Raw genomic sequence first — 20,741 nt, 5'->3', positions numbered from 1 at the left:
TACACAGTACAAAATAGAAACTGTTCCACTTCAGATTGAAATTCACCTTGAGACTCAACAGCCCTCTGCTTCCTTCAGCTCTGCTTTTAAAACCATATTCCTGTACCTGCTAGCATATGCTGAGTGCTTTATGACTAAAAGCCCACGGAGTAGGTGACACGTGAAAATGAATACACCAGAATTTAAATTATGAGTACACTCATAGATACGAAACAAAATAACTCAACACAAGTGCTGACATTAATTACCACATGAGGGCATTATCTGAAATACACATTTTGAAATACTGCAAACTCTGGAAGCCAATGCAGGGCAAACTGCCATGATTTAGCCAGGCTGTGATTAAAATAAAATGACGGAGGAACATTTGTATCATGAATACCGGCAAGATCTCTCTCCTCCGGCTTTTGTGCCGATCAGGCACAAACACGGCTGCTAATTAAAGACGTGCCCCTAAGTGTAACAGCCTAAGGTTTTGGAGTGCACTATAAAGCACAATTAACCAACTAAGTGTATTTCTAATGAAATCAAATTTGAATGAGCAGTATCCTACTCTTCCACTTAAAAGTGATCATCATAAACCATCAAATATTTATGAAATAGTTTGAATAGTTTGTGAATAATCAGCAAATGAGTGTCTGGTGGGCTTTATGAAATATCAAAATGAAACGAAAATGAAGGTGACTAACCTGAATACAGCTACATCTAACAAAAGTGTTTTGACTAACTGTTCTGTACTGATTGAAAATACTTTAATTTAGACTGCCTCAATGACAGGCTGAAATAATATATGTAACATTTTCAATTAATCTAATCAAAATTTTATTGAAGGGCATACATTCTAGGTATTCAGTTCTTTGCAAAAAACAAAACAAAAAAGCAACAACCTCTACTAATTTTGTGGCTTAGGTAACAGAATATAAAAGATGTTCAAGGTATAGGAAAAAAAAAAAAAAAATGATGTTGGATCACAGTGCATTAACAGCTGTTAAATTGCTGTTTGCAATCCATATGATCGGACATTTATTTATCTGGAAAAAAATGAACAATATTAAAGTTTAAAGTTTAAAGTTAATTATTAAATGAACAATAAATGGTCGGCAATGTAGTTCTTTTAAGAGTTATAAAGAGATTGGCTACCTATGTTTTATTGTATGTAGTTGCTGTTAATAAAAAAAATAGAGGGAAAATACAAAAATAGGACTGAAAGCATACATATCTGGTAACAATTTTGCAACCATAGTGATATTTAAGATTTATTTATTATTTTTCTTTTATTAATTGTTTTATTGTAGAAATAATACCTGTATGTCATTGTATGTGTTTTATTGAACAGAAAAATACTAAAATAAAAAAAATACTAGCTTTACTTTCTTCAAATAAAATTATTTGTTCGTTATTTTACTTATTAATATTATTATTATCATTATTATTATGGCTGTTAGTGTGGGTGTGATTGCACATCAAATTAAGACAAGCTTTATGAAAATGATCTTTGATCTAAATGTACTTGAAAAATAGTGTCTTCTTTTTACGGTCTAGAATGTTTTGTCAAGGACATGGAATTAACTGCTGGACCAAATTTAATTAAATCTGAAAATTTAGCTCCTGTTTGGGTTAGAGGTCAAGGTTACTGACCTTTCATGTATCCCAGTACACTATAATGGTCTTATTTAATTTAGAAAGATATAGTTTGATCCTTATTACAATATTACAATATGCAAGCTGAAAAAAAAAAAAAAAAAAATATATATATATATATATATATATATATATATATATATATATATATATATATATATATATATATATATATATATTATAAAATCTTTTTGACTGAATATATGTCTATAGATACATGTTTATTCAGTTTAGTGCTGTATACTGCATTTCTTCTTTTTTATTTAGCATTTCAAATGCCTGTTTTTCTTTTCCATGTTGGTTTTAAAACATCACATTTGCAAGCCTGAAGGACTCCAGAGTCTGCTGTCCATATGGTGAATGTTAAAGAGCACTTACCTGGAGCTCTGTATTCCTCAGTGTCCCTTGGCACCATGTCTGGCATGCGATGCCCATAAAGCCCCTGGGTGGATGGGTGTTGATCAAAGGCCTTCAGCGTCTCACTGGAGCTATAGGACTTCTGGGTTAGGACGGAGGATGAGCTGGTGTGACGGTGGTTGCTGGGACCCTCCCTGTAGCCCTCCCCCTCCTCTCTGTCTCCTTCCCTCTCCCAGTCTCTCCCTCGTTCCCTCTTGCTCCGGGAGAGAGAGCAGTAAGGCCGACGCTCCTTCACCTCCATGCTACATTCATGCTGTGTTCCTCCTCTTCTACGCTTCTCTCTTGCTGCTGTCTGTTCTAGTTTGCTTCTTTCCAGCTGTCGGTCTGTCTCCGCACCTCTTTCTCCACTCTAAGTTCCACTCCCACCTGCTTAGAGACACAAAAACACTGCTTAGAGAGAGAAAGAAACAGATAAAGTAGGCAGCAAAATAAGAAAGAGAAGACAAGTAGGATGCTGAAACAAAGCCCTAGCGAGATGTCGCTCCTGCTTAGTTCATCGTGTTCCTTGTACAGCCTTTAAAGAACAATTAGTCAGTAAGATAAAGTAAGAGAGGGCGCAGCGACTGGTATTTTTCTGATAACACTGTTGAACCATATAATTAATCTCTTGAGGGTTGTAAGCACCTACTTTTTTGCATTTACATTCTCAAAATGTGTTAAGCACACTATTTTCTCCCAAAATAGATTCAAAAATTATTTTTTATATTATATTATATGTGTACATTTTATTGCATTTTATATATATATATATATATATATATATATATATATATAAACACACACACACACACTGTATAAGAACAACTGTTTTTGTCAATACAATGAAAGTCAATAGGGTCCAAAATGTACCAAAGTGAATTTAATTGTTTTATTATACTTGTATTGTTATATTGTTACTTAATTATTTAAAAACAAAAATGACTTAAAAACAAAAATCTTCAGTTATTTTCTATTGTATTCCACAAAAGAAAGTAAAATTTTAATGACTCCGTGAACTATTTCTTTCATTCGAGCATGTTGAAACAGAATTCACCTCAGTCTTCCACAGAGAGAAAAAGTCTGTGTTTTCCAGCAAAGGCAAAGTCAAATGAAGTGATACTAAAAATGCTCGCTTTCATTGCACTGGCTTTGTCATGAGAGATCCTCACATACTTGTAAGCCTTTAGTAGGTTTCCTGGGAGGTTTGTGCCAAAACCGTTTGACAAAGCTCTGGAGAATTGGTTGAGTTTCACTGGGGTGTGAGTTTTAAGGATATTCCAGTCCTTTTTCTCGAGTGTCGTCTATCTTATCTAGTGGAACAGTCGACACACGGATAACGCATTTGCCTAGAGACCCCACTGTCAGTTTAAAGCAGTATAAAGAGGACAAGAGAAACAATGAGGATAATAAAACACTGTAGGAGGAAACAGAGGAGACTAGGTCAGCATTACTGCATACGGCCACAGTAATGGGATACGATTGGGGTAAAATAAATGATGCGCCAGTATCAAAATGTTCTTGTCAGAAAAAGAGAGTGAGCTATAGTTTATTGGACAGTATTTCAGCCAGATAAATTAAATGTAGCTCTCTTTATAGCACTGGTCATTTGATTCTCTTGTGTGAGTGCGATGTTGCGCAAAGGCGCAGTAGGCCGACTGAACAAACCAGCAGAAACCCTCTATCCTTCATTGCATTGGACAGCACCCACTGAGTTATCCTCGGGTAACACGGCCCCCAGATTCGGATCAATTTAGATTAGCCAGGAGCTAGGGAGTCTCAGACATACTGATCTAGCCTTAAACACCCTTAAAACTGGTCTCAGAGTCTGTAAGATTATCACTGGATTAATTTCCAAGACAAAAAGAACGATGGCTGATTAGTGAGCAATCAAATGCACTGAAATAAATTACTAATGAAATTGCGCTCCTAAATTTCCTTCAATCATTCAGAGCTTGGTTAGAAATATTAAACCTTTCCATCAAGGAAAACGTCTTTGGCAAGAGTTTTAGCAAATATAGGCTAGGAATCATGCGCTTACAAAAGTTTTGAAGGAATGAGAAGCAGAGATATAAATCACGGTAGAGCTCTGGCGGTCATATCATGCTCAGATGGGCACTGACCCATGGGGCCATTGAAAAGCAAAGACTCAGCAGTGAGCAGAGAGGCCAATGGGAACTATACTGTAGCAAGAGCCAACCAGGCAAGAAGATGTCACTTGACTATACCTCACTTACGATGATCTAATGGCAATGGTTTCACTAAATCAGATGCCCGACCATCTGGCGTAACTGAAGAAAGGTGAGAATGAAAGCGGTCATGACCTCGGGCTCTACAGATGACCAACAAAACAGAGGAAAAAAATTGACTACAGTCATAAATGATCTGCTAAATGACAAGCAAATAAAACATTTTACTTTTAAGGTAAAGTGATAGTTTATTAAAAAATAAAAATTAAAGAAGGAAAGCTGTACACATTTTTAAAAATACAGATTTCAAAAGCATGTTTGCATAGCAATGCCATCGATTTTTGTATTTATTTATTTTATTTTTTTTATGGGTTGGTCAAAGAATCTTTCAGCAAATGAGAATAGCCATTTCATTTTAACTGAAATCATATGTGATGTTTGTCCACACCTAATGGATTCACAATCATTGAGAGCACCCTCAGATAAGGCACCAATTGCAATCACCCATAGTTAAATAAATTGTTGGCAACCTTCATGACCCATCTTTCTTACCTGAAGCACATTGCGTATTCTGCAGATGGCGTGAGAGCGTGGGTCTGATGGCTGAAAGTGCACATCTACAGCAAGTCTCTTTGTTCGGTAATTACATTTCATTGGGACTAGCTGCGGATATCGGATTCCACCTCTGACCCCAAACTCCATAAATAATGATCATCATAGCAATGTCAGCCTCCAAGCCTAGTACTACCATCCAGATGCTGTGTGCCTGCCCTCCTATCTTCATCTCACTTCGTTAACCCCAGATCCATCTTATCAACCTTTTCACACCCAAGCAGTACATTTCTCATGTATTTTCATCATCTGACACCACAGTATTTTTTCTGGACATGTTATGGTTCAGCCTTATTATTTTCTTTTCATGGTTGCATTATATTTAGCAGCAAAAGCAATTTATGTGCATCCTTGAAAATCTTCTTCTAAAAGAACTAATCGATGGTATGTATCCCAAATGCATTCTTTTGCTTAACCTCCATCATTTCTCACCAAACTTCTTTAAAATCAGCTTCCATATCCTAATCATTAGTTTAATTCTGTTAACTCATTTTGTTCCTATTCAAACTGTAACCTAGGGTTCATTAATAATTCATGAGAAAAAATATGAAAAGTAAATATAAATAGAAATAATGATGTATCCTACCTAATAAGCAAACTTCCAGGCAAATGGGTTAGTCATCACAGCACTATGATTCTTCTGCTTTGTGTAGACTAATTTGGTATGGAAACATATTACTGGAAATAGATAAAATATAGGCTTTTTAAAGAGACCACAGACTTTAACAGTATCCAGTTACTTCTCTGGAGTATAGAAATTTGCTTTAAAGCTGCTCATCCAGTGAGACATGGGATGGTAGCTTGGTGAGAGGAGGCCAAGGGGGAGATGGTCTGGCTGTAAAAACTCCAGCTCATAGTGCCAGCAGATAGGATAACTAACAAGCTTTTCAACTGGAACATTGCACACAATCTTCCTTAGTAAAAAAGTAACTTTGAGTAAACTTCTAAGAGGCTGCTGTATGTATCTTCAGAAGCATGCTGCAATGCAGTGTAACTGTATGCAGAAACATTTCTCAAAAACAATGACAAATAAGCCAAAGAAACATGAATACAAAGATCAGAAAATTTAAATACAAAGAAAAAGGGCAGACAGAAAACTTACAATAATTTTCATTTCAGTTTTTTTTTTTTTTTTTGATGGTTCTATTAAGAATCTTTAACACTATTTACAGTAGGCAAAGGTTCTTGAGAGTCTTTAAAATGTTCTTCACATTAAGACAAAAAAAATGGTCCTTTTAAAAACTGTTCACTAAAAGGTTCTTTGTTCTACAGCATCGCTGTGAAAACTCTTTTTAAATCTTTATTTTTAAGAGTGTAAAGTCAACTTTTTGGGGCACACTGCTTATTATTGAAGACTCTATTTTATTCAGATATATTGTCGCATTTAATTGTAACAGAGTTATAGACTCATTTCTTATTTTATCACAGACAGTAAAAATGTGAAAATGAAAGAGATTTAACTCAGACGAGAAATTTGCATAGGAGAAATAGGACCAAAACAGAGTTGAATATATCTGATGCTCTCAATATATGTTTATAGTCTATAGTTTGTAGTCTCACTATAATCTCATCAAATAATATTTGCTGTATTTTCTTTATTAGTAGCACTCACAATAACAAAACACATTGTCCCACAGGTCCATCAGAAACCTGAGACTGAAACAAACATCCAGAGTTAAATCTGCAATTCCCTGATTTATATATTTACCTGATGCAACTTAACAATGGGTCAAATCACACATCACTCCAAATGGGTTGCATCTTGGGAGAGGGGTTGCTGCGAACAAAATGCACAAAATAAAATAACCTGATACAGTAAGTTTCTATTTCGCTCTCCGATTTCTAGAAAACGCTCAAGTGGTCAATAATGGAATGGTTTCAACATACAGACAATTAGTAATCCTGCTCATTATTTAGTAGGGTGTACATAATAAATTCTTGGTGGTAGTCTATAAGATCTCTCTCTGTGACAGAGTACCCAGATGGCACAGCACTGTTGTTAACATCCATGGCGGCTGCATTGTTTATTTATGCCTATGATTATATAGAACTGCACAAGCATAAATTTTATAACTCCCCACATTAAGATTAAGGTTAAGAATTCATTTTAACACCCACCATTCTGCAAACAGTAAAGGTGAATATACACAGTAAGTCGGTTTCTCCAGCGTTAGCATCTCATTAGGATGCATTACACTTTAATTGAATCAAAATCATTTTTATGTGTGCATCAGCAGCATCCTCCTCCATCATTTTACTACCTTACTCTTCCATCTGGAAGCCTTTCTTTAATCCTCCTGCCCAAATCTTTCAAATCAGCCTCCACAGTCCGCGACCAGCCACTAAAGTTCGCTCCAGGATACTAAGTGCACATAGCCCAAAGAAATACAGAACCCCTCCCCTCCAACGCCGCCACCCGCCACTCAGCCTGTTCTGAGCTTTAGTGTGGCCGCCACCACCGACAATAGCTTGCTTTGACAGCTTTGCATAATTCATGTGCTGCACTGCTCTCCCTGAGCCCAGCCCATCCACTCGCTCGCTGTGAGACAACGGGAAGAAAAAATACAGACGGGAAACAAGGGCACGCTTCCATTAGCCGGTGCCTGTTCCCACACTACACTGCTGCACCCTGGGATAGTGCCACTATTGTCTGGGGGTCGTCATTTTCACCACCCCCGCATCACAGTGGAGATGCGACGCAGAAGACACAGATGTGCACAGGCCTGGAGGAAGACACATCCACTTGTGTTCCTCTTTTTCAGTATTCATGACCTCAAGGCTGTGCTTTTCTTGGACGTGTTTGGAGTGTGAGGTTTTCCGGTGAGGTTTAATTTAGAGCATTAAATGGTTATGTCTGATATTCTGACTAAAAACATTGACTAGGATGTGCAGCTTCTTTAGAGATGACTAAATGGTTTGAGTGATCCCAAATTATTGTTTTAAGACTAGTAAGACATCCACTATTTTCTTAAATTAGCCTACATAATAATGCACAAAAGTCCTTTTGAAAGATGACGATGTCCTCAACGGCTGTTTTGAAGAAGTGTTTTAATTACTGCACTTCCAATTAAATGGGCAATTTCTTCATGAAAACGTGTTCCAGCATGGGCCTTAAAATGATCAAGCAAAACTTTCTCTTCATGTCAGCATTTGAAGAGGTGGGTGCTGATGTTATGTAGGTCATGATAGCACACTCAATATCAGAATACACAGATCACAAGTTATTTAAAATATATTTTTTTTTTTTACTGAAATGTCTCACGTGGCACACTGAGGTTTTTTTTTTTTTTTTTTTTTTTTCTCATGCCATCAGTTTCTGCAGCTAAAATTCCTCAAGAAAATCATATTTGTTTATGAATATATATATGCATTCAGTACGCATGCATTTAAGTCAACCCGGACAAAAATGCATTGTTGAACGCACAAAAATAGATCAGTTGCATCTGTGTACACATTATTACATTAAAAAATCATCTAAAATATCTGTCAAATTTACAATTTACAAAAAAATGTACCATTTACAAACAATATAAACATTACATGCATTTTAGTTCCCCTCACTCCACAACAAATCTATTCAGAACAGAACAGGGATGAAAAAATCTAAATTATAAAGCATACATAAATTGTAGTGGCAAGCCTAAAATAACTTATTTAAAGCAAAACTGAAACTACCGGCGTGTAGAAAATGTGTTGTACAAATAAACTTGGGCTCACATATCTCCCACATTCAGGTCAAATCTAAGTCACTTTGGAATATAAGGGAATATAATGGATAAAGGTACAGTTTTCTGTTTATGTGTTTCTGGATATATAATACATGTGAATATATCCAGAAACACGCAGAAACAGAAAACAGTACATTCATTCATACTTTCACACATATGCACATAGATTGAATGCATTTAAATTCAATATATAGGGCCCAATGAAATACGTTTTATATTTTCCCAAATTCCAGAGGCAGAGTGTCGCTCGCTTCAGTATATGTGTGGTAAACGGAACCATGTGTCTGGCCATTCATTCACACAAAGACACGCAGAACGTGCAGGATTTATATTTAAAGGTGTCATATTATGCAATTGCAAGTTTTCCTTTCTCTTTGGATTGTTACAAGCTGTGGATAAGATCCTGAAAGTAAATAGATACCTAAAGTTGCAAAGACTAAAATCTCAAACCCAAAGAGATATTCTTTATAAAAGTTAAGACTCGTCCACGCCCCCCTAAAATGCCTCTTTTAAACATGCCCCCACATGTCTACATCACATTGTGGGAAGATTTGCATAACTGCCTAAATGTTCACACAAAGGAAGAAGGCGTAACTGTTGCTGCCACCATGTTGTGGAGATGCTATGTGTTTCATTGTGAAAGCAAAAATACTTTGTTTGGCCTTCCAAAAGAAGACACAACTAGAAATCAGTGGTTAAGTGGTTAAGTTACTTTAGACTACAATGCTGGCTGTTCTGTGTCACAATCTGTAAGTGTGTTTACATATATACAGGATTTGCCACTGATGATTCAAATGTGAGTTTTGAGCAGTGTAGAGTAGCCCTTGTTTGTCCTGTCATGCAGACATGGTTTTATGTTTACACGGCCGATGCAAAGCAATGTGTGAAAAGACAGTACAAGTCATTATAATCCGTAATCATGTCCCCCACTGGATGCAACAAATGGCTCGTTTGTAATGGGTTTTATTGTTTTTATCTTGTCATGCCCGTATTCTGACTGGGAAACGCATTACAGTATGGCAAGGAGCGTAACATTTCCATCAAACACTTGAGGTATTCGTCCAATCACAACACACTGGATAGCTTGCCAATCAGAGCACACCCCGCTCTTAAGAACGATGAGTTTTGTTAAAAAACTATGTGTTTCAGAAAGGCGGGGTATAGAGGAGAAACAATAATATACAGTATGTGAAAAATAATGTTTTTTAACCATAAACCTCATAAACAATTTTTTTTTTTCAAGTGCACAAACATACTTTTGATTTATTCATTCAAATCATTAATTCATCCATTGGCAAATTCTGTGATATTCTGCGTTATACAGTAAATTAAATTTTATGACTGGATTCCGTGATTCCGTCCACGTTTTCTGTATCACAGATATTATATGGCTCTAAATATATAGTCTTGATTGCTAGCATTATGGCCAACAGTGTTACCTTGAGATGTGATGCAGGTTTTTAGATAAACACAGTCTTGTAAATCTAAATGCATAGACTGTACCGAATGCAACATTTTGTGGTTACATAAACTTAAAGATGACCTACCAAGTTTTCATTCACTTGAAAAGTTAAATGAAAAGAGAGAACTGACAGGGGAAGCTCAGGTAAAAACATGCAGCAGTATTGAGCAAATCCGGTGACAGAAGAGGAAAGCAAGTGAACACACCAATTTGCCTTGACTTGATATCAAGAAGAAGATTGAAGGGAAAATAACTTTGATTTAAACATGGAACATTTTTGTCAGTTAATTGTCAATTAATCACCTGAAACTGTTTTCACCTTAAATTATAAAGTGACATTGGCTTTTCCTCTTAGCTGTTTTTCAAGTATTCAGCAGCAAAGAAACCTAATCACACCACGCTACACATCCTAATCAAATTAATGCACTCCATCCTAAACTGAATTTAATAATAAAAAAAAATCATTATAGAATATAATTTGTGCCACATGCATCTCCTAACTCATTTCTCATATTATACCCATTCCCATTTTTCTCTTCATTTTTTGTTCTCATATATAGCTTTAGCTTTTGACTGTCATCTCTGCAGGACATTAATGTAAATCCCTTGGTTCCAGAGCTGAGGCAGTTTGGAAGAAGGATACCAGCGAGCTTCATTGCCTGGTCAGCGCACTTTCTGCCTGTGGCAAATTATAGGCTGCCTCCAACACAGCAGGAGGCAGGCAAGAGAGCTCCACAGCAAATTGGAGAGTGGTGTGGAGGGGTGTGGGAGGGCGGGTGAAGATGGGGGGAAGTGAGGAAAAAGAACAAGAGAATTTAAGAATGATAGGAAAAGAAACAAGGATGTTATGGAGGTTGGGAAAGTGTACTGCAGGCAGCCTAGTCTGTCATGGACTTTAGGACATCTATAGCACACAGAGAATGTCTGTCTAACTTGTAGCAGCTTGCACACACACACACACAAGCATAATCCACAATGTTCATATCCCTTAGGGTGAAACAAAATACATGACCAGAAATGCATAGACACTTTCTAGATGCTACAAAGAGACAGAAAGTTGTGAGATACAACTGCAATAGCAATACATCACACCACTGGCTCTTGTAAAATCATGTAAAGTGTCATGTAAAAGACAGATGTTGCAGGTAGCAATCCATCACATTTCAGTGCTAATAAGCACACAGATGCACAATGCACTTGAGACCTTGGCTGACGTTTATTTCAGCTTGTCTCACATTGAAATATGCCTGGTTTTTAGCTAATAAAAGCAGATTGGATATACAATACAAGCAAAGAGGAAAGAAAAAAACTTCAGGATCACATAGATTCAATTTCAAGCATGCTTTAACAACAAATCAAGTGCCTAATTTACTGTAGAACACTACATAACAACTTTATTGCAACACCTTATTTATTAGAGGACCAGTATTTGGCCCATATCTCCCTCAAAAGCACTTGCTCTTACTGAAACAGTCCAGTCCTTTGAGACTTACTTTGCATGTGTTTGCGTCACTGCATTTTTTGAAAAACCTAATTTTGTCCCCCACTCGGCAAGCCAATTTTAAATGACACCAGTTTAAAGAGTAATCAATATGTGTAAAGTCTTGTTGATGTTCTGGAGTTCACGAGGGAAATCATATGTCAATTTGGCCGTAGGATCCTGTAACTGCAACTGCTGGCAAACAGTACATCTCTGATTTTCCAACAGTGACTTTAAATTGATTAGCCTTTGATTCTCTGAGGTGTTAAACTTTGTTGCTTTAAGCAAATATTGCAAAAGATGTATTTGTGCCTGCCTTTTGGCTTACTTGTTTGTTATAGCATTCATTTGTGTGCTTGTTAGTCGAAGCATGTAATGGCTATAAATGGATAAATCTTATGCAAATGCTATAAATGGATTTCAGCCAAAGACAATTTTCAAATCCTCCACGTTTTAAAAATATGGCATATGTGGACGATAAATGTGTGTAGACGATAAATCTGATTAATCCTTTACAGGCTGTGATAACCTGGACAATGTTAAGCCGACAGAGATCGGGTCTGTCCACTGTGATTATGCAGAATAAATATAGTGTAAATGTGATACGCAAAGGCTGGCATGCTGGCAGTGTGTGTTTGTCAGGGTACATTAACCTGCGCCTGTTTGCTTAGCACTGTTGAAATAGGCACTGATGGCTGAACTACTTTCATAGACACACACACAGTCTTACTCACTCTATCTTTCTCTGTGCTGGACTAAAAAGCACCTTCACCAGGAGTGCTCAAGCAAATAAACAAATATTGAAAGAAGTGACCCGGAATTTCGTACTCAATAAGCTGCCAAAAATGTCACTGTAGGATTGACTGGTTCTTCAGGGCATGTTTCAAACAAGCAGAATGCATAAAAGTATAATTTACAGATGGAAAGATTGAAGAAATACCAAGGAAAGAATAGACTGACTACAGTAGCATTATTTAAGAGTCCTTTCATTAAGATTTAGTTCTGCAAAAAAAAAAAAAATTATTTTAAAATGTCATAAATGGTCCTCGATGGTGCAGCATATTCGTTTTTTACTCCGCAGTAAACACACTAAATAAGAGGGCCACATGATTTATGAAGCATGGAGCATGGCTGAATGCAACCTTTCACTTCATTGAAGCTTGACTTCTGCTCTCTTCTCTTTTACTTGCCCTGGTTGTTATCTGAACCGTTTGATATAAGGTAAAAGGCTATGACACTCTCATCCTGCCTGAATATGTGATACATGAGAGAGACAATATCTTCTAAATAAGCAGCTGACATGGGTGACCTTTCATTTTGTTTTATCCCTCGCTTTGATTTTTTTTTCCCTTACTTTCTTCCCTTTTTCAGCCCCCAACCAGGCAATGTGTGTGCTCTTCCCTAATCAGGGGATGATGCAGCCATATATTTTCTCTGCAATCAAGGGTCTATATTCACAATGTGACCTCTATTTTCAACGTGCCACAAAAACTGTAAAATCATAACATGAACTGGCTTAGAATTTGTTGGGCTTCAATGCGTCACTGTCTTATTTTCAAGGTGTCAAAAGAGTATGGATCTAGAGAACATGAATGTAAGAATCAACTACACACTGCTTCTGTTTCATGATCGAGATAATCAGAGCACAAATCAAAATGGCAGGCCTCTACTGTGAGTACCTTTTCGGTCACAACAAATCCTGATGTTGTGCTTCTTTCGTTCCGCCATGTTGTATCGCAGTGAATCCTACTGTAGCTTTTCATGCCATGCAAAAGCCTTTTGGGATAAAATATGGATATGTGGAATTATATGTGGAAACTAAGATCGTGATCACAATATATATTTCATGAGACACATTAAGGAGTTGTCAGTGTTACAAAAGAACTGAAATGGATTAGGTTTGAATGAATAAATGTTAATAAAAAAGCTTTGAAAATCAATTTAAGTCATACCTTACTTGGTAACTGTTCAATAATCTATATCTGAGTCTATAATGAGTGTCCGATAATATAAGCTTTGTTGAACTGATTTGATGATGTATTGTCTTGTAAATCGCTTTGTGCCACCAGTGCCCTTGATGACAAATGAGCTCAATTAGTGATATGCTCATCTCCATGTATAAGTAATCTGAGACAATAATGTAACTGCGACCGTGTTTAATCGAACTCGCAAATGAGCGGTTCAGTCACTCGTATGGACTGGCTCCTTTAAGAAGCCTAAGAACCAAGGATCAGATTAACTAGACCAGTGCAATCTGGATTCAAAGATAATTTCTCAATTCTCTGTGTCTCATACACAAAGGGAACATTAAAATGATGGCTGTAATGCATGTGTCTTGTAATTGTAATTGAGAGCTCGTTATCATGTTTCACTGATGATTCTAAAGGCTCTTGAGCTTGCACGAGTCCAGCATCAGGTCAGAGAATTGAAACTGCAGATAAGAATGACAGATTTAAATAAATACGACAACCTACTGTGGAAGTAACATGTAATTATTCAAATCGCCGTGTAGTCTAACATTTCTGGTCATCCAAATTTGAATCAGATTTTTCTTTAATGTAATAATTATACCTACTATTACTTTTTAAACAGATGGTTATTTAAAGGAAATATTTTAATATTTTATGCGTATGTAAAATTACCCAAAAGGGAATTTATAAAGCTGCAGTCTGTGGAAACTGCCCTGGCGATGGAGTTCATTACTTGATGTTTAGCTAACTGTGTTAAGTGGCGCCAATCAGAAAGAGAGAGAAAAAAACCTTTTTAAACACAACACCAAATGTTTTTTGGTGTATTTGTAATATGTTTCTTAAAGAAAGTTAAAATTTTAAATAAAAAATGAAAAATGATACATAATATGAGTGATTTTGTCTATCGACCTACCGCCTGAAACTGAGCCCAATGCGCTTTTTGTTCACTACAGATGGCAACATATGTGCTCTGACTAACTTGTCCCATGTCTAACTTTGTATCATCACGCTACTAAAAACTCTGAGACCTTTTTTGCATGGAATAAAAATGGCTAACTTCTGCTAAGACCTCTCCAACCTTTTGACTTCCTTTAGGTCTTAATACACCCCCATAATCCAGACCATGGTTTTATGCACTAAAGATAAATGATTAACTACCTGTTTGTGCTCGATTACATTTTATAAATATTTTTATGGCATGTCAAGTACAGAAGAGGCTGTGGGACGTAGGACAGCTCCTCAATCCACTCCGAGACTTTCCTATTCACGGTTTCCAATATAATGCAAATCCCAAGGATGCAAAAAGCTGTAAATTTGTGTCTGGCTATTTCCTGTACAGCTGGGCGGAATTCAATACCATTAAAGTGTATGAGGACGCTGAGTATTTCAACTTGCAAATTACAGCTGCAAACGGGTCAATAAAATACTCTCTAGCCTACTTGAAAGGCTGTACATTTATTTATATACAATAAAAATAAAAACACTGGTATCTCTGTATAATTCCCCGAACGGACATACACGTTAACCGACTGTTACTACTAACAAGTCATGACAACATTAAACAAAAGTAACCTGACTCTAATGTTTCTCATATAATTTCTTACCTCGTAAATTCGGCTTAGATCCCCATTGTAGTGGAACGAGATGAATAAAAACTTTACAGTTGGAATCCAAACTAATTAAAAGCAGCAGCTGTAAGGTGAGGTAAAATAACGGTTAGGACAATAAATTTCCCGCAGTCACGCCTTCCCGCGTCTCCCAAAAACTGAGTGCTCTCAAGCGCGGGGAAATTCCTCCGCAAACGACCAGCCACACACACTGTCTAAATTACGAGACAACGACCTGGACCCGGCGAACCCAGAGGCACAAAGTCCAGAAGCGTTAGTTCTAGCTGTGTCAGAAACACATGTGATGGAGCCAAGGACTGTACCACTCCTCTGTTCTCCCTGTGTGTGTGCGCGCGCTGCGGTGCTGATGAGAGGACGGGTCGTTTGCGCGGGATCCGCGCGATACTAGTGAGGCAGTGTCATTAACAGCACAAGGACCAGGGGCATCGCGGAATGCGACAAGAACTGAACAAACCTTGTTTTCTCTTTCATTTGAAATTATATTTAAGTGTGTATTTTCCACAAGAACCTTAATCTTCAAAAATGGATGGAAACTTACTGTTATCACATACACCTAATGACAATTACGTGCCTGTTTTATTAAACCTCATATTCTGTTTTGGGATTTATTGGTATATGCTTGTAAATATAATAATATTAACCCTATTTTCCATTTTATGGTATGTTCCTCTGCCTTAACATAAACTTAAAAGCCCTTATCCAAAATCAGTCCTCATTGCTATTTCAGTATACCCTAACCTTGTTGCAACAAAAACATATTGTAGAAAAATAAAATGAAAAAAATAAATACTACAGTAAGTGCCTGTTTACACTGCATACACAGTCAAAGAATCTTATGCGAAAACTCACCGCATTCATATTTTATACGGTTCTCTTAAAACCCCAGACATAAGCAAGGAAAAACATTTCATAGAGGCCAATTGCGCCAAGTTGAAGTTTTTTTATTACCAGTTCTTACAAGAAAATATTACGTGGTCTTGAATGAAAAGTATATTTTTCATGCTATAGCAAAATGGCCTTGGGCGTCTGTCAGAACCAAAATTGAGCATGAGGGTTAAAGTACTTCCCATTAAGACCCAACATACGTTCTGCAATTTACTAAAAACCCACTGTTTTGAGATGGAGAGTGTGATATTGCATGTGAGATGGAGATTGGGATATTGCATGTGATTTGGTCATAACTAAAACAATCATCATGAATTTGCATTTGCCTAATGGCAATTGACCGGATTCCCTTAAAATAAAAGCTAATTTTGCTTTAGTTAATCAGTTAATTAGCAGTACAGATGGTAATGTTTCTATGTGGTATCGTCTCCCTAAAGACGTTTTCATGTAGTTGTCCCTGCTTAGAGGACATTAGAGGGCCTTTTGGCTTTCATCAAAGAGCTGATGTGAAAAGCACATGGCATATGAATCGCACTTTGACGGCTGTGAAATGACAGCTCTCACAGAAGCTGTGTGTGAAGAATGAAGATCATTAATTACAAAAGCCCCAGCTACTTAATCCCACTCGAAAGAGAGCTTGAGGCGTCTGTCGTTCCCTTTGCCCTCCTCTGTTTTTCGCTTTCCGATATCTCTTGTTTTCCCCTCGGTCGCCCCCATTTCTCCTCCCCCACACCCATCTAGCCATCTTATTCTCAGATTCATTCTTCTTTCTCCTCATATTCTTTTCAGCTCTTTTCTTTTCCATTACAAACTGCACTTTTATCTCCTCATTCTTTCTCTGAATTACTCTTTTATCTTCACTCGCCCTTTGCATGTCATAGAGTCCAGCGAGAACAGAATCGAGAATTTGAGTCCAGAGGTTTTGGACTCAGCAGGGGTAGCGGTACTGCTCTCTTCACCCTCCTCCCGCGTCCCAGCCTCAGACCTCATGCTGAGATGGAGTTATCTCTCAAGGCAAGCTGTTCCACTCACCAGAGCTTTGTATCCAAGTCTCCACGCCAAACATCAAACTCTCCCAACAGGAAGTGCCATTATCTGCATGAAAGCCAGCTTGATCAGTTCTCTGCCTTATACTGCAACTGAAGGACAACAACTGAAAAGTGATACACTTCTATCTGCAGAGGAGCCGAGCTGGTCCAAAATCTAGCAGTTTACTCATTATGTAAGTATGTCATTCTTCACCATGTCAATGAAACTATTTTGCTCAAAGATGTTATTAAGAATTATTATACTCATAATTTTTAAATATACCTTGTCGAGGGATATTTTATAAGATTCTAATATATTCATCATATAGAACAATATACTAATATTTGGAATTGACTGAAATTCGACTGCTTCAAATATGCTAACTGGCAGTAAACTTCACAATATTATATTTGTCACCAATTCAGATGTCAAACCTACAGCTTTTCATATGAAACTTTATAACAAGCATTGTAAACAGTAAAATTGTTAAATTCTTCAACAGACCCTCTGCAAACACTGCACTGAATACAGTCTGCCCAAATCCTCGAAAAACAATTTCTGGGACAGTACTAAATGTCTCTTTTTTCCAGCTAATCCATCACTTTACCACTGCTGGACTCATTTGTACCCTCTAGTGGGGATGAGTAACAGTGTCGTTTCTCATTTTAGATGAGGACACATCTGTCTGATGAAAACAAACGATTTTAACATGGAATCTGAGGGTAGTACATGCACATACAGTATTCAAACAAAATACAATTTCCATTGATCGTAAAACAAGGGTTATCCTCTCTAGACATACAGTAGCTGTTCTTTGATATAGCTGAGAAAAACGCTAGATGCTTGTGGGCCCCTAACATGAATGTTTAGACAGGAAACTCAGTGAGGATATTCATAATAATTTGTCTTTTTCGGTCGTAAAAATGGTGGTGTACAAGATACGGAGATGAAGTTTAGTGAATGACGATTCACTGATCCAAATACTAAAATTGCAATGAAATCAAAATGCATGCGTCATCACATTCTGAATAGTAGCGTTATCAACCTCCTGCCTGGATCCATGTGAATGGATGACTTCAGTCAACTTAACTGAACTTGACAATGAATCTTACTGTGTCACCTTCTATTTCAATTTACAACCGTATCTGAGGTGGTAAACAGCAAAGCGATTGTAAGGCCAAAGAGTTATGGTCCATGAGGGAAAATGAGGAGTTGCACTCTGTTCAGGTTACTCTCAGAGGAGGAATATACCCAATTTAACTGTTAAAAAGAGAAGAGCTTAATTTTGCATTTGCTGTTGCTGTGGTTGAATTTCAAGCCTAATCAGATCACATTAGACCAGATCCAAATGTAACATCTGCAATTTATGTTATTGTTATTTTTTTTTCATGATTTTGTTCAAGTATTTTATACTCACCAGCCTCTTTTTATTGGATCCTAACAGTAAAAAAATAATATATATATATATATATATATATATATATATATATATATATATATATATATATATATATATATATATATATATATATATATATATATATATATATATATATATATATATATATATATATATATATATATATATATTAAAAATAAAACAAAAAAAAAACATTGAAAAATACTGTTACATTGCATAATAGATGTTTTAATATACTTAAAAATGTACTTTGTTCCTGTGATGGCAAATTTTTAGCAGCTATTACTGCAGTCGCAGTGTCATATGATTCTTCAGAAGTCATTCTAATATTCTGCTTTGCTGCTCAAGACACATTATTAATGTTGAAAAAAGGTTTGTTGATTAATATTTTTATCAAAACTTTTTTTCCAGGTTATTTGATAAATATAAAGTTTAAAAGAACTGAATTTATTTGAAATAGAAACTTTTGTAATATTATAAATTGCATTACAGTCACCCAGGTGAAAAAAAGTACACTTCCATAATGTACTTAAAGTGCACTATTTTCCACATACAAATGTTATACATAATATACTAAAAAGTATTCTTTAATACTTCTTAAGATAATCTTTAGAACATCTAAGTGCACTCAACTGTGCTATTTTGAGACACCATGAATATGAACTAAAATGAGCTTTTAACAAATTACATCTGTATTTAAAAAAAAAACTAAAAGTACCACTTGTGGTACACTTGAACCCATCTTTCATACACGTTCATACATGGAAACTAAATATTTTTGTTTACATTTTTTTACACAGAGAGAGTATATTAAAAGCATATTTTAGTACATAAACATGGTGATTTTTTTTCAACCTGTGCACTTTTGATCAATGTAACTTGTCTTTGCAGAATAAAAGTATACATTTCTTAATAAAATAAATAAATAAATAAAAACAAGCAAACAACTTTTCACTGATCCCAAACTTTTGAGAGTAGAACAAGCAATTTGGTGAATGCATGGATTGATGGGAATAACGTTGTATACAAATATAGAGTATGTGCTTCCCCTGTTTGTCAATGTAGTTTTGGTATTTTTTTTACATAAAACAGCAACAGTTCTGGCACTAATCTTTATAGTATTTGAACATTCACTTCACAACCACAAAAGTTGTGACAAAAGCCTTTGTTTGATAAGCAGAATGGTGGTAGAATTTAAAGATTACAAAAATATGGGAGAAAAAAATATTTTATACAACTATAAACTATTGAATAGGCGACACATAGTCATACACAGTGACACATCAGTGAACAATTAACATGTTTGAAAATACTGATGCATTTTACAGAGACCTTGAAGTGGCATTTCACAGAATCGGTTTCCTAATTAAGTCTGATGTCTCTAGATGACTTCCAAAGACTCACCATGGCACAGAGTAACCTTCCAAATACAGTGTGGTTAATAAGAGGAATTGCTTCATCTGAGGTGACAGTGCTTCCTAAAACTTGGCCACTGATGAGCTTCTTACTGTTGTGGCTTATTCTGTTCACTGTGAAACTGTACATTCTAATTAGATGAAGCTGCAAGTCTATTAAATGTTCGAAGAATTACTGCTAAATCAAGTAACTGCTAAAATCAATTATACTGTAGAGAAAAGTCACCTATGTCAAAAATTTTGTAAAGTGCAACAACCTAACAAGATTCACCAAAGACACTCGTAAGAACAACTTGCAGGAATAAAAGCAATACAATGCTTGTGTCTATGCCATGATCTCCAAGCATGAATCTGAAAGCCATGTAGATGAATGACCAGTCAATAGTGATCTCCATAATCGTTAGTCCTCTGGTGATTCATCAAGCCAATGACACTCGTGTCCCTAATACCACATTTATGCAGGTTTGAGCAGAGGAGATTGCGTGCTGTGATTTTCTCCAAAATGATTGATTATATCCAGCCTCTTTTGCCCAGTGTGTATATGTGTGCGTAGATGAGTAACTGAACGAATGAGCAGGAAAGTGAGTGAGTGAGTGAATGAATAAGAGATCAAGTGTGTGAAAAAGCAAGAAAAAATGAGACACAAACCAGACAGAAATGATTCTAAGTGTAAGTGTGAGTGAATAATCTATCTCTTTGCCTAAAACACTAAAGGGAAATCATATTTTCACACACGTGCACCGCGCATATGCTGACTGTACGCTGTGCAATTTTGCAAAGGTTTTTTGGCCGTCAGAGATTAATTTCAGGAGTTTTTGGTTGTAGTCTTGCAATGTGACTACTCAATGACTGTCTAATGGAGAGCCACGAGCAGCGCAGCAATCGATAA

At 36.4% G+C, this 20,741-nt stretch overlaps 1 protein-coding gene across 1 annotated transcript in view; it reads right to left on the bottom strand.

Annotated features, from left to right (window-relative positions):
* si:dkey-237h12.3 (teneurin-3) overlaps positions 1–15,437 on the bottom strand; it is a 104,302-nt gene extending 88,865 nt beyond the window's left edge. Inside the window, exons 1-2 of the mRNA XM_052575020.1 lie at positions 15,080–15,437; positions 2,020–2,427 (exon numbers count right to left, since the gene is read on the bottom strand). Coding sequence (XP_052430980.1) covers positions 2,020–2,299 — 280 coding nt within the window. The 5' untranslated portion in view covers positions 2,300–2,427; positions 15,080–15,437. The remainder of the gene's footprint in view (positions 1–2,019; positions 2,428–15,079) is intronic.
* Between the last annotated feature and the right edge of the window lie 5,304 nt (positions 15,438–20,741).

This window comes from Carassius gibelio, chromosome B14 (genome assembly GCF_023724105.1).
Source record: "Carassius gibelio isolate Cgi1373 ecotype wild population from Czech Republic chromosome B14, carGib1.2-hapl.c, whole genome shotgun sequence".
Classification (NCBI taxonomy): Eukaryota; Metazoa; Chordata; class Actinopteri; order Cypriniformes; family Cyprinidae; genus Carassius; species Carassius gibelio.
The sequence above is the reverse complement of the archived record's forward strand: the minus strand, read 5'-3'. Positions and strand labels throughout refer to the sequence as shown.